The sequence below is a fragment of the Alosa alosa genome, chromosome 12 (genome assembly GCF_017589495.1).
Source record: "Alosa alosa isolate M-15738 ecotype Scorff River chromosome 12, AALO_Geno_1.1, whole genome shotgun sequence".
Taxonomy (NCBI): Eukaryota; Metazoa; Chordata; class Actinopteri; order Clupeiformes; family Clupeidae; genus Alosa; species Alosa alosa.
The window spans coordinates 3,721,727-3,736,726 of record NC_063200.1 but is presented as its reverse complement, the minus strand read 5'-3'; the positions used below and the strand labels follow the sequence as shown (position 1 = coordinate 3,736,726).

The window sequence follows — 15,000 nt, the reverse complement described above, 5'->3', positions numbered from 1 at the left end:
TGCTGCACTGTCGTTCTGAGAACACACGCACACACACACACACACACACACGCACACACACACACACACACACACACACACACCCACACCCACTCTCTCTCTCACACACACACACACACACACACACACACACACACGCCTGCACTTATGGACAAACTTATGCACACAGAGCAGGTCAGAGCCCTCCTGTGTGTGTAATGGTTCAGCTCTGGCACTGTGAATGTGAGAAGACGGGCATATCCAGGGCAGTGCAGGCCATCAGCAGGTGTTGGACGCAGGTAAACGCAAATGTTCCTGCGATGCGTTTCATGGCATCCTATAGGGCTGCAGTTTTTTCCCGTGTGACATCAGCTGCTACATCATGTAGGTAGACAGGTGGAATGGAAGCTTGGGCTGCAGCACCCTGAGTTCATGTAAAACAAGGTCCATGCCTCACCGTTACTTTTACTTTTCAAACTGAGCTCTTTGTCTGTGCGACACAGTATACTGTCCAAATACAGTGTATGTTTGATGGTAGTAGTACACACACACACACACACACACACACACACACACGTGTCTCCTGCTCCCTTGCTAGTGTCTGTGTGAGTCAGCTGGAGCCAGCGTACAGGTGCACCATGCAACGCCAGCACTTCCTTATAATTAATGACTCTTTCCTGCCCACACGCACACACACACACACGCACACACGCACGCGCACGCACACACTCGCCCCTCCACTGCTTCACCCTGAACACCCCACCCTCGCGTGACTGGAGAGAATACTCAGATGCCATCAATTTCCTCCTGCCTCCTCCACACCAGACTGAGGAGACGGAGAGGGGGGAGGGGGTACTCTCTCACTGGGCTTTGAGCTGCACAAAAGCCTGACCCTGTCTGTGTGTATGCATGTGTATGCATGTGTGTGTGTGTGTGTGTGTGTGTGTGTGTGTGTGTGGGTATGTAGGTGTCTCTCTGACCGTATGACTTATTGCAGTGTCATCACAAGACCGCCCTGGACTCCCCCAACAGCACACAGGAGGGGGCCGGGCCTGAATAGCCCATAACCTTTGACCTCTGATGGGTAACAGGGAAAGAGGCAGAATTAGCGTGATCTTAAACCGCCGTCTAACATGTTCATCAAAAGCACAGTATTATGCTGTTATCACTTGTAATTATTTGAACACATTTTCCATTGTGTGTATAATATGCTTGTATGACTTTAGAGGCGGTCACGTATACCTACTCTGCTTCACACAAACATGCAGTTACAAGGATTAAGGGAGATTAAGAAAAGATTTTAGGCGCCTGGGAAAGATATGTTCATTTTTCAAAACAACTCCGTCTTTGCTGCTAGACAGCTCTATTCACCCACTTGTCACTTTGCAAAAGAGACATGGACCAAGTTAGCCTATGGTTTTTGGAGTTGCTTTTTAAGCTCTACCCGTTCAGTGACCCCAGGAACAAACCCAGCCAGGCATCAGAGAACGTGACTGCTCTCTCCCTCTGCCTCTCTCTGTCTGACTCTGTCTCTCTCTTCTCCATCCCTCTCCCTGTCTCCAACCCGAGAGGCCCTTTCTGCCAGCGCCTGTGTGCCGTTGGCCAGGCTAATCAGAGCACTGGACTGGACCAGAGCGGACTAGTTTGGGCCCTGGCCTCAAGTCAGAGGGAGGATGCTGGAGAGGGCTGTGTGAGCGCGCTCTGTGGCCATGGGTCCCCTGTGCGCTCCAGTCTCGGGGTCTGGGGGACACAACTCCCACACACACACACACACACACACACACACACACCCTGACTGCCCATCTTCCTGTCCACCGTCTGCCTGGAGTTTCTATCTAGCCAAAAAATAAAAAAATAAACACCCCGGACTTGGAAAATGGTAGTGCATCAAAATTTGTTTTCTTTGTAGATGCATTTTCCTCCATATTTTCTTTGTCTCTCGTTTTTCTTGTTTACATGTTTTTTTTGTTTGTGTGTTTGTATCTTTTGCATTTGTGCCATTATGCTAATGTCTTCTCCTTTCTGCAATCATCATTTGGTGCCCAAGTAGGCATACCCACTGCTATTAATGCCAAGGCTTAATCCTTCATGGGGCGTCTTCTCGCCGATTCAGGTGTTTGTCATTTATCTTTGTTAATATTTCCCCTGGATGCCAGCTGGGCTCCGCCAGTCAGCTCTGAAATTGGGCATCGTGAGCGGCAGCGGCAGCGGCAGCCGTCGCCGCGGCTGCATGAGAATGTCTGGCGGCGCGCAGTTGCCTGGGTGACTCAGGCCTGAGAAAAAGTCTGCTAGACAATGCAGACACTTTTTGTTTTTAGTTTTGCTGACCCCCCTTTGCCCCCACACACACACACACACCACCACCAAAAAAAAACTACCCCCACCCCATCATAGAGAAAGCTGAAAGGGGGGGATGACTTTATTTAAAACAAGGCCCCTTTTGTTTTAGCGCGCAAGAGGCTGGCGATGCCGGGGTCTGTGGCATGGCTGCAGGGTCCTGGAGCAGGGATGTAATTGGCCTATTTAGGGTGTTTTGCATGTGAATGGCGGCCTAGTGAAGCATCACTAAGTCTGTTGTGAGAGGCACAGTGATTGGAATTTAGATTAGGGCAAACACTTTCTTGCACTTTATCAACCACACTAATTAGTTCACTCTCTGGAAGTTAACTTCGAGTATCGATAAAGTTTCAGGGGGCTTCAGCGTCGCTCTCGCGACTCACTCGCAACCCGACCGACCAGTAGAATGTCTGGCATCAACCTGTCACTTTTATTTTGTTTTGCTTATTCTGGTTTTCTTTGTGTTTTTTTTGGGAAAAGTTCTGAAGTAAACAAACATGCCGTTGTAGTTGCTGAATGATTTAATTTGATGATGACAATTTTGTTAGCCATGCAGCCTTTGGTCAGGGGATGTGCTTGCTCTAGGTAAGTGTTCTTGTGTATTAGTTTGAAGAAATTTGACAGAGACACTCATTCAGACATTTAAATGTACAAATTACAACAGATTAGGACCAAGGTATCTAAAATGTTACATAATTGTGGGTATTAGTAATGGAAAAGAACCAGCCAATGAGATAATCCCTCTGTATTTTTTTTAATTGATTGTGATTGTAATATCTAAAACAGTGTAACAACAAGCTTTTACAATATTGTTTTTTTTTTAGTGATGCTGACTTTAGGAATTAAAAGCTGATCTACTTTTTCCTGAACACTGGCCACGCAGGTTCTTAAAATGCAACTAGAAAAGAAAGGATAAGCGCACAATGGGTCTTCTCTTTGATGTTGGCCTTTAATATGTGTTGAATACAAGTAGCCCGTTTTATTATGGACACAAAGAAATGCATTGTATCTTCCCGCTGAATTTGAAAGTTGACTGATTGATGACATGGATTTATCAAGAGTTCATAGCAATGTCTGTTTTGACTTTGCTATGCATTGATCTTTCTGTATTGTGATTTGTAGTCCACACAGTATTATTTGTCCCAATAAATAAAAAAAGAAAATCATTGGACTGCGCATAACAATATTTATTTTTGCATAAGTTTATTATATAATGTTATAAGCACACACACACACACACACACACACACACACACACACACACACACACACACACAGGATCACATATAACCCTATGTTCTGAAATGCACACATACAGTTTTTAAAAATAACAGGGCGCATCATTTGTAGAGAGTTTAATTTTGTGGTAAGTGACCACTATCAAGGTATATGTATGTTCTGTTTTGTTTGTGTTTGGTAGCCGAATCTCATGGGGGGAGAGATGGGAATGGTCAGCCCTGGAACAGTGTCACCCACCAAGCCAGGCTCCCAGTACTACCAGCACTACGGCAGCAACCCTCGCCGGAGACCCATGCACAGCGACAACATGGGTGAGCCTCCTCTTCCTCTCATCTCTTCTTCCTCTCATCTTCCACTATTTCTACCTCCCCACTACACCTCCTCTGCTCTTCTGTGAACCCACCTCTTTTTAAAAACATGCTTTGTTCGCCCATGACACATTGCAGGATACACTCTTCTCAAATAAGGGATTGACCATAGTTTTCAATGACCGTAAACATACAGGGCAGAATTAGAGCAAAACGATCATTCATTTAAAACATACCAGAATAATAAAAAAAAAAGATGAAATGTTGAGAGGATTTGGCCCAAAACATAAAAAAAGAATAATTTGATTGTTGAGACATTTTAATATGAGGGTGAATGTTAAAATCAGATTATGTGTCTCCATGCAGTGTATTTCCCCATTGTGCGTTCAATTGAATTTTTTTGTGTGTGTCTGTGTGTGCGCTCAAAAATAACAACAAAAAATGTGTCAGTGTGAATTGCTGTTGTAAAAAGAATTACAAGAAGTGACAGTGGAATAAACATCAGGCCTTGAAGAAGCAGCCTTGAGGCACAGAAGCCTTCAGGGCAATTCTCACTCACTTTGATTTCTATCAAAGTCTCACCTTCCTTCTCACCATGCACATTCACACATTCCTATGTGGAATTAACTGCGTTAAAAACCTTTAGCAATCCTGCCATGTCTCTTGCTAGCCCAATATGTTGCGATTGATCTAATTTTGGTATTTTAGCTTGCCCTTTCTTGTAGGGAAAGTGTGTGTGTGTGTGTGTGTGTGTGTGTAAAACCATTTCATCTCATCTGCAAGGATTACCATTGAAAACAATCATCTGGAAAGTATTACAGACATTGTCAAAGTGTCATGTTAAAAATATGTTCTGCTCTTCTGATTTTTCCCCAGAGGTCCAGACAAAGAAAGTTCGGAAAGTTCCCCCTGGTTTACCCTCTTCAGTAAGTGATTATTTTGACTTCATTGTACTCATGTTGAGTTTGTATTAGGGTAGTGCCAGTCATACCACGCGTTCTGGTTCTCTACAGAGCTAGACGTTCCTCAGCTCATTGCCAGAATTAAAGAAAAGGAATTAAAACCCTGTGTGCTGCATGGAATTTGATGTTAACTTTCAGCTGAAATTTACTCCTTTCAATTTATTTTTTCTTTTCAACTTTAGTCCTCATGTACACCATATCATGTAAATCTCAAAACAGGTCATACACTCAACATTAATAACATAATACAGTCACAGAATGATTCATAAAAAATGAAATGTGCAAATCTTTATAACTTGTGTTATGATTGTTGAATCATTAAAATCCCTAAATTCGTGGAGGGGTTATAAAAAAGATTTTTGTTGTTGTTGCTGCCTTAGTGATGCATGTCCACTTACTCAGTGATCCACCGTACAGCCATCCCTACTAAGGAGCTCAAAGAGATCGCTTAATTTGAGTATAAGGTATATGTTTTGAGGCCCTTTGGCTGTGTATGTAATCTTTCATTTGAAGTTAACAACGCTGGGATAAATGACTTGTCCTGGTGGTCTTTATGTCCAACCCCGGACTCTGCGTGTGACTGTCTGGTACATTATTTGTGCATTTATGTGTGCCTTCACAGTATGAGTGGTCAGATAAAAGGGATAAAAGGGGGGGAGTATCCGAGAAACAAGGTGGATCTTTAATTCCTTCTTTGTGCTTACCATGATCATTTCAGAATTGAAGTTAAAAAAAAAAAAGATTTCTTGATTTTTACTCTGAGTTGCTTTAGAGTGGCTCTGGCTGTCTTTCCCTGGCTGTGTATGTGAGCACAGGTGTTTTGACTTTTTGGGGGTTTACGTTTTATTTATAGTATGGTTACATCATGGACCATGGCTCTTCCGTTGTTTCTCTCAATGCTGCTTTTGCGTCATGGTAACATTGCGTGTTTTCTGTGACACATTGGTTCATTCATATCAATTTTATTTCACAACGTTGGAGACAACTCTATCTCTTGGCTTACTAACAGACTGACACAGACGGACTAATATTGAATACATTGATATGTTATTTATTAATCATATTAACATGCATTCATGCAACTGTTTGTTATGGTTCTACATGAATTCTTTATTGGTTCAGTAGATTAAATCTTGATGGTACCTCCACCAGTTAAGGATATTTCCCTACTGCTTCTCAGAGTCTGATAAGAATATTTGGACAGAATATCACAAGTTGGATATTTTTGGCAAAATAGTGCTCTATCCTGCCCTCCTTGTGACATCAGGTTGGGATATCCATAGCTTATGTTCGTCAGCGTCTCAAAGTGTAGCCAGAGCAGTGGATAGCCTCACAGAAAAGCGCTGTGAGACCAGTCCATGCAGCTCAAGCCCGCTTACTTACATAGAGGCATCTGCCAGGAAATCTGGAATTACCGTTTAAAACGAGGAGCTTACAATTGTGCTTTGATCGGCCAGGTAGATAATTATTGACTGTGGTTGAAAGAAAACAAAAAAAACTTGATGTTTTTGTCGACCTAGCCTGGCATTTCAACTTTTACTCTCCAAAAAAGAGAAAAGAAAAAGATGTTTTCATTGCCCAACAAAGCATATTATTGTAAGGCAAAATGTTTTGGAAGTTAATTTACTTAAACTACAATTAGGTTGTCACATGAGAGAAACCTTGGAATGATGTGGTAATCAAAAGGAAATTAGTTCACATTAGGCAGCGTGCAGTTCAGTTTGTCCTTTGAATGCTTTTATGATTGTGTGTTTGTGTGCGTGTGTTTAAAACTTGTTTATTTATGTATGGAGTTTATAGGGCTGTGTTCTTTCTGCTAATCGCCTTGCTAGGGCCTAAGAATGCAGCGAGCGCGGAGCTCTTAGTTTGATGAGAGCGATAAAGAACGAGATGAGTGGCTCTCACTGCTCTCCTCCAGCTTTGCTCTCTCACCTCCAGGCTGTATGGCCATCACTGTTGGCCTGCGCTGAGCAGCCACAGAGCTAGCTACAGAGGCCATGCAATACTGCCTATTCTTTTTTTTATATATCTTTCTCTTCATCAGCCTCTTTCCCTCACTCTGTCTCTCTCACTCTTTAATATCATCTCTACAATTGCATATTTGATGGCATGCATTGTATGCCTAAATACATTTTGGTAATGTCTGAAATGCATCCGCATAGGCCCCTATTAGTGGCTAGTTAGTCTCTCCAAAGCGTCTAGGTAAAAGTTGATTTTGGAGTTGATCTATTGTTCCGAATTAAAAAACAAAGCCCCCCGAGGTGAGTGATGGATGCAGCGCTGTGTGATGAGTGATGGATGGGTTGGCGAGATGTGGGAATTAGAAGATGGAGTTTTTCCTAAAAACGGCAGACCTCCATCTCAGTCAGGGCCGCGGCCTCACACTCCTCACGCTTCAGCTCCCTGAGCTCCCGTGAGTTCATATCTGATTTTGTTTAAAGTAGACCGCGTTAATTAAATTAAGTTGGGTCTAGTGAAGGGCTCAATAGGGATGATCTCCAGTGAGCTCTTTCTCCTGTTTCCTGAGCTTTTCTGCCCCCTACAGGTTTTCAGGAGAGCTGCAAATGCTCTCAGTGCTGCGCCGGCTTTTTTCTGAAGCTCTCTGTTGATTTCCCTCTCTCCCTCCCGCCATGTTTGTGTAAACAGTGTGAGAATGCCTCTGATGCGTACAACCAAATCCATATATTTTTTCAATTTATAAATTGGCCTTACACACTTCTGTTGTGCATAAATAATTTTACAAAGTGAATTTTAAAGTTTGTTAATGAGGCATTTTTTTCATTTAATGCAGTTCTCAAGAGTGCAATAACCCTATAAAGGCATTGTCTTTGTTTACTGTAGAGAATTGGTTGTGTTAATTATTATGATAATTATTCTATTAACTTTGTCTTTTTAATTTTTAAAGATTTACCCCACAAAAATGGCATTAAACAATATTTGAATTTCCATGTTTTTCCAGTGGTGTTTATCTTTTAGTCTGGTTAAACACTAAATTGCTGCCTTTTTTTAATGACACAGACAAATTGGTGAGTTTATGCATTTTAATAAAGCCTGGACAGCACAGGTTTATGTGGCTAAGATACTTTACTGGCGTTTAACTGTGCTCTTGTGGTTTCCACAACGGTGTTAGCATATGTCGCACAATGACATTTTCAGACAAAAGCGCCTTGAGCCGTGGCTGCCTAGCATCCTCTACCCTCTCTCTCAGCCTGCTCCCCAGACATCCAGTAAACTTAATTGTTTGTGGGTCCAGCTGGCCTTCTAGACTCTTCCATGACTGGGCTGAGACATGCAAAAAGACTGGAGGGGGACGCTGGAAAAACAACCAGGAATGAGACGGGGGGGAAACACACGGCTAGCAGACGTTAACCTGCTGAAACAGCCGAGGTACCAGCCACCGAGTGCACCTGGGTGGAGGTGGGGGCGGGGCGGGGAGGGGCGGAGGAGGACGGATGATAAAGTGAGAGAGACGAGCGTTAAAGGTGCGTTTCCAGGGTGACAGGATGATTGACAGGGAGGGTGGAGGTGAAGTTCTTGGCCACAGCCCAGAAACTGTGCAAAAAAAAAAAGAAAAGAAAGGAAGACGGGTAAGGAAATGTCTCGGTGCCAGCTGTCGGCATTTGCTGCAGGAACCTGGAGAATGGTGCCCATTAAAGCGGGGGTGGGGCCCCCCCCGGCCCCCCAGGCCCCCATACTGTACGTCTCCCGTGGCCCCCCAGGGGCGAAAGGCTCTGGTTGTGAGTCACACAGCCTGCCGCTGAAAGCCTTCACCAGAAGGCAGCTCTCAACAGGCCTGCAGTCTCCCTCTCTGCTCTCTCCGCCGCACATTTCCCCCTCAAAATCCAGACGCAGACCGAGGAGGTCACATGCTCTCCAAGCCTCTCCTTCCTCCTCTTTCTCTCGCTCTCTTCTCCTCTTTTTTTTTTTTTTCCCTAAAAGACTCATTTCCTCCAAACCCCCGCTGGATTCATAGCACGTTTCACCTTCGTGTTATAATGCAAGAAAGTGCACGGTCATTCATGTCGAGATCTCGAGAGCCCTGTTTTAAAAGAGGAGCCTTTTTGTATTTGTCAGGGATATTAACACTGATTTTAGTGCACACAGTACATAACGCCCGGGGCAGAGAAGGTGAATCCTGCCGGGCTTCCCTCAAATCGATTTACCTGTCGGCTTGACTGTTCCGTTTGTTTATTTGACGGAGAGAAAAGAGAGAGGAGGCAGAGTCTCAGAGCGTACTGGAGCAGAATGGAGCACGAGATGACCTCATGATTTTTTTAAAGAAACGGCAGAGGAACAGCTGTGTGGGTTTGGCTGTATCCCTTTGGATATTGCTGCGCTGTTTGAGAATAATATTAAGGCCTCACAAATGGCCTGTGTGTAAAATAAATGCTAAGCCCTTATTTATTGCCTTTTAGGCTCAGCCAAAAAAAGACAAGCAGAAGGAGGCGGTATGTCTGTGTGTCATTCGATTATTTGATTATCTGCAGATTATTTAAATTTTTTGCAAGCTGTAAGAGAGAGGAAATATCCACAGACACAGTTGGTGAGCAAATGTTTTCTGTTTTTACCATTGACACCAGCTTTTTTTGAGGAGCTGGACACTGCAAGAAGGCGGTCATCTGGGGTTATTTTCTAGCAAAGCTTCTTTTTTCTGGTCGCCGCATATGATGAGGCACCCTCAGCACCGCCATCCTCAGCAGCACCTCAGCACCTGCTCCGAAAGCTGACCAACAAGCTCACAAGACCGTCCTGTCAGTACGCAGGGTTAAATGCCTTTTATTGTGTTTTTGTTTGTACTATTTAGCTTTTTTTGTCTTTAGTTTCCGTTTATTTATTTATTTTTCCTTTGTTGTTTTACTCGACCCGTGGTTTCAATACCGTTTTTTTAAAGCGGCCATTTTGAGCAGCCGTGTACCAATGGCAAGTGCGAGGTTCTACTTGAGTGAAGGCGATGCTTTGTTTATTTACTTGAGAGAAGGCCACGCTTTGTTTCTTAAAGGAACTTTTGTGTCGGATTGTTTGGCTGAGCGGCATATCCGTCGCTCGCTTGGCTTGGAAGGCCAGAGAAGTACCGCCGTGGCATTGAACAACAACTGGTGTTGCCAGAGAAACACTACCCTTTAGCAAGCGCTATTCAGACATACATGTCTGTCCTTGCTCTTACTGACAGTCGAAGAAAAATAATTTATATATTTATATGTCTTGTAGACTATTGACAAAATGTATAAAATAATCAATGTCTTTATTTCCATATTAAAATAGATTCAATGGTCGCAGAAAATATAAATTTATATATATTTTTTTCTAAATCTATCTGCATGTAGTTAATTACACATTTCAGAAATATACTAATAAAAAAAATTGTTGCTTCTACATTTTCATTTTTTCACTTTTGTGTCATGTTTTGGCTGGTAGGTCTGTGATTTAGCGTTTAAGGCATTCTGTGTAAAGCATTGATCGGGATGTTATTCCATGTCTGTTTTCAGTTTTTAAATGTAGTATACTGGAAACCTTTCCTCTTGAACTTAAATGACATACGTTGACCTATTAAAGAATTATATTGTTAATTCATTGTTTTGAGAAAATTTATTGAAAAATACAGAAAGAGAAAGTTTAAATAATAAGAGTAGGTATTGTTGTATAAATACTTAAAATGCTTTGAAGGCTGTAAAATCCATTACAGAAGACATTTGAAACATTATTTAATCCCATCATTATCCCAGCTTGGGTCTAAATGTATGTGTGTGTGTGTGTGTGCGTGTGTGTGTGTGTGTGTGTGTGTGTGTGTGTGTGTGTTAATGCGTGTGTGCGTGTGCGTGTGCGTGTGCGTGTGCGTGTGCGTGTCGTGTGCGTTGTGCGTGTCGTGTCGTGTGTGTGCGTGTGCGTGTGCGTGTGCGTGTGCGTGTGCGTGTGCGTGTGCGTGTGCGTGTGCGTGTGCGTGTGCGTGTGCGTGTGCGTGTGCGTGTGCGTGTGCGTGTGCGTGTGCGTGTGCGTGTGCGTGTGCGTGTGCGTGTGCGTGTGCGTGTGCGTGTGCGTGTGCGTGTGCGTGTGCGTGTGCGTGTGCGTGTGCGTGTGCGTGTGCGTGTGCGTGTGCGTGTGCGTGTGCGTGTGCGTGTGCGTGTGCGTGTGCGTGTGCGTGTGCGTGTGCGTGTGCGTGTGCGTGTGCGTGTGCGTGTGCGTGTGCGTGTGCGTGTGCGTGTGCGTGTGCGTGTGCGTGTGCGTGTGCGTGTGCGTGTGCGTGTGCGCGTGTGCGTGTGCGTGTGCGTGTGCGTGTGCGTGTGCGTGTGCGTGTGCGTGTGCGTGTGCGTGTGCGTGTGCGTGTGCGTGTGTGTGTGCGTGTGCGTGTGCGTGTGCGTGTGCGTGTGCGTGTGCGTGTGCGTGTGCGTGTGCGTGTGCGTGTGCGTGTGCGTGTGCGTGTGCGTGTGCGTGTGCGTGTGCGTGTGCGTGTGCGTGTGCGTAATAAGAGTAGGTATTGTTGTATAAATACTTAAAATGCTTTGAAGGCTGTAAAATCCATTACAGAAGACATTTGAAACATTATTTAATCCGTATGCGTATCCCAGCTTGGGTCTAAATGTGTGTGTGTGTGTGTGTGTGTGTGTGTGTGTGTGCGCGCGCGTTTGCGCATGGGTGTGTATGGACACCATTGTGATGCACAGAAAGGAAATTGAGGCGATTTCCTCTGAGAGCGACTGGTCAGTAAGGGTCTGGATGGTTAAAGAGACCTCAGTCATAACCAGACATGCAGACATTCTCATGTTATCGCAGATTTAGCTCTTATTGAACCAACTACAGTACTTGAAGCATATTGGTCAAATTTCACTTTGTACACTAACCGTGATGGCACTGATAAACTATAGCTTCAGGTCTTTAAGAAAAGGCGTAACAATAACTAAATGTAGGAATGTTTTTACATTTGTATGTTTTCATTATGATGAAATTAAGGGAATTTTTATCCTACATATAAACTGATAGATGTCAAATATATGACCTCTAAATTGGATTTGAGCGATACACTGAAATAGTTGAAGAAAAATTAGGGAAGCTGATCAGTCATGCTTTGAAACATGCCGAATTGGGTTTATGAAATGATGCATGTGAAATTGAAATTGTTGACATTGAGAAAACCTCATTCTGTCCCGGAAAAACCCCAAACCCAAAGCAGCTAATCCAGGGAACCCTGGACAGATAGCAGGGAGGGAAGTCGGACACGTCGTTCTGATTTGTGACCCTCCTATTTGAAGGCTGTTTGGAGCTGAAAGCGCCCTGGCATGCCGTGCTTGAGAACGTAGCCCCAGGTGTGTGAGTGGCCAGTGGGCCTCCCAGTGTCCATCAGCAGTGCACACAGCATCTGGCGCCGAGAACGGCAACAACATCGCAAGCCGCCCACTCCGCCGCGCGTTAGCGGTGCAGTGTGTTACTGCACACGTTTGTGTATACGTGTGCGCTGACTGCAGTGTGTTACTGCACACGTTTGTGTATACGTGTGCGCTGACTGCAGTGTGTTACTGCACACGTTTGTGTATACGTGTGCGCTGACTGCAGCTTGCTTGGGTATTCAAGCTTTTCCGCTTGAGTGACACTGCCTCTACATGTGCTTATATGCGTTTTTTATGTGGGTGTATTCTTCTGTTTTGGTTCAGATTATCCTTTGAGTTCACAGACAATCTAAAGATCAGGAGTGAGGTGTGTGTTGGCAGAACGCGCCGGAGAGATGGGCGGGCGGGCGGGCAGAAGCGGTGATGCCAGGGCTGTGTGGCCCTCTGCATGTTTAGTGCGGCGCTGCCTGGGGAGTCCATGTTCGCCCGCACGCTCCTCTTTAGCTCCACAACATCCCTTTTTTTAGGTCCGTCCACTCTGGCAACCATTTTTAGCACTCTCGCTCCTTCCAGCATTTTAAGCTCTTTATTTCTCTCGTTAACCTTCCTTCACTCATTTTTTTCTGTTTTAAATTTGCGTGTGTTGCTTAAGATACTTTAGGCGGTTTGAGAAAATGCAATAAATTCTGTCCATCAGCGTTGTTCATGTGGAACTGTGTTATTTGTGTGTGAATGCACTCGGTATGTTTTTGTTTGGGGGTGGCTGCTCACTGGCCTAGAGTGGTGTGTGTGTGTGTGTGTGTGTGTGTGTGTGTGTAAGGGTCGTCTCCTTGGTGCCAGTTGAAGGTGGCTGTGTCCGCCAAGCGCCCGCCTCTGTTGGCAAGCAGCAGTGTGGCAGACGTCAGCGAGTGAGCAGGGTTGTGTGCGGCGCTGTATTCATTCCCCCCACGTAGAGGACATGGAAGCGAGATGGTTCCAGAGGCTCTGATTTACTGGGGGTATAAAAGCGGACAGCACTAAGGCTGGCACCGGGCAAAGCCAGGGGAGATGGAAACCAGCAAGACAAAATGAGAGAGAGAGAGCGAGAGATTGGGTGGGAGGAGGAGGGATGAACTGTAGGCTCTTTGGATTGGGAGAAGGTCTTAGGCGTTGTATGTACCAAATTGCCAGGATGCATATTTGTGTGACCACTAGGACTCTACATGTATGCACAGGCCAATCAAAGGAGGGAGTGGAGGAAAACACAAGACGGAAGGGAAGTGAGGAGAGAGAGATCCACGTAGAGGGAACATTTGACGTGAATTTACTCTGACACTGTTACCACCCAGGTAGTCCTCTGTCTATGCTCAAGTGTGTGTGTGTGTGTGTGTGTCGCGTCGGTCGCTTCAGCTCATGTGCATACATACACTGTGTGTGTGTGCGTGTGTGTAACTGAGAGGAAGGGAGGGCGAGAGTAGGGGGACCGCAGTGCAGAAGGGCAGGGCTTCTTTTATCCACTAAGTGACCCCTCTATTCAGGCCCAACAATCCCCCTCCCCATGAGCGGCCCGGCGCCCATTCACACACACGCAGCCACGGGCAGGTAGCTCAGCTCAGCGCCGCACGCCACTCTGCCCGGCCACCGGCTCCAACGCACGCACACACACACACACACACACACACACACACACACACACACACCAACGCACACACAAAGCCCCGGCGCGCTCCACCTGAAATCAATCTGATGGGGGAGCACTCCTCTCTCCTCTCTGCTCTCTCCTCTCTCCTCTCTGCTCTCTCGCTCCTCTCTCTGCTCCTCTCTCCTCTCCGCTGCTCTGTGCTTCTCCAGCTCTCAGCTGCTCTGCGCTGCGCCTTTGTTGTCTGAAGCGGCCTCAGTTGATGTTTCCACACACACACCCCTCCCTCTCTCTCTCTCTTGCTTTCATCATCTTTTCTACTCCTTCCTCCTTCCACTTTTACCGGGCTTGTCTTCCTGTCATTTCTGTCGTTCAACGTCTAGGAACAGTTCTCTCTCAGCCCTTGTGTTCTCTCTGCGCTGTGTAATTCAGAGCAAATTGCCCATCAATGTTTGGAGCCATATAAGAACTCTTCCTATATGTGCCCCCATGCAACAGGTTGGCTAAAGTAAAGATTTCCAACTTTGCACAAGTTTGCCTCTTTTCCCCTCCTTTTATTTCCAAATGTTCTGTTTGTGCAGAAATCACAGAATCACCATAAGGGCTGCTTTGCATTTTTAATTTAGTAACTAACATATGAATACATTTGCATATTAATTAGTTGCAGATTAAATCATGCATACATAATTGCCTCCTTACTGTGTTTAATGTTTGTCAGAATCTGCAGCCTCCGCTGATGAATGCCATTTCAAGATTACAATTGGACATCCTTTCGGACATATTTGAGCTGAGAGCGAGCAGTTTGAAATACCAAACATTTGCTGAAATTATTGAATACTCTCAAAAGAGGGGAACGGTGTAGGCAGAGGCAGTGTGTGTGTGTGTGTGTGTGTGTGTGTGTGTGTGTGTTTCTGCCTGCCGTTGTGCTGGTCTAAATTACTCCCTATTCACAGACATTAATGCTACTCCTAATTACACTGCCGCTGCTAATTAACACTTCCAGTGCTGGACGGATTTGCTGTGCACCAAGCACAATTGAATTAAGGTTGGTATAAAATTCAAATTGGTTCATTAAAATAAACGGAGACTCATCGGTGGAATTCCCCTTGTTTTGTTTTTAGTCTCGCAAAGCATTTGTGTGATCCTATGATTACACAGCATACAGTGAAATAAAGCTGAAGGTTAACACAATAGCATGAGCTTTTATGAAATGCTTTTTTAAAGTGTGTCCATTTGTG

General features: G+C 45.0%; 1 protein-coding gene across 1 annotated transcript in view; it reads left to right on the top strand.

Annotated features, from left to right (window-relative positions):
• Nucleotides 1-15,000, top strand: part of LOC125304784 (transcription factor 4-like) — a 149,500-nt gene that overhangs the window by 79,454 nt on the left and 55,046 nt on the right. The window contains exons 7-8 of the mRNA XM_048259282.1: nucleotides 3,737-3,866; nucleotides 4,740-4,789. Of these exons, the coding sequence (XP_048115239.1) occupies nucleotides 3,737-3,866; nucleotides 4,740-4,789 (180 nt within the window). The remainder of the gene's footprint in view (nucleotides 1-3,736; nucleotides 3,867-4,739; nucleotides 4,790-15,000) is intronic.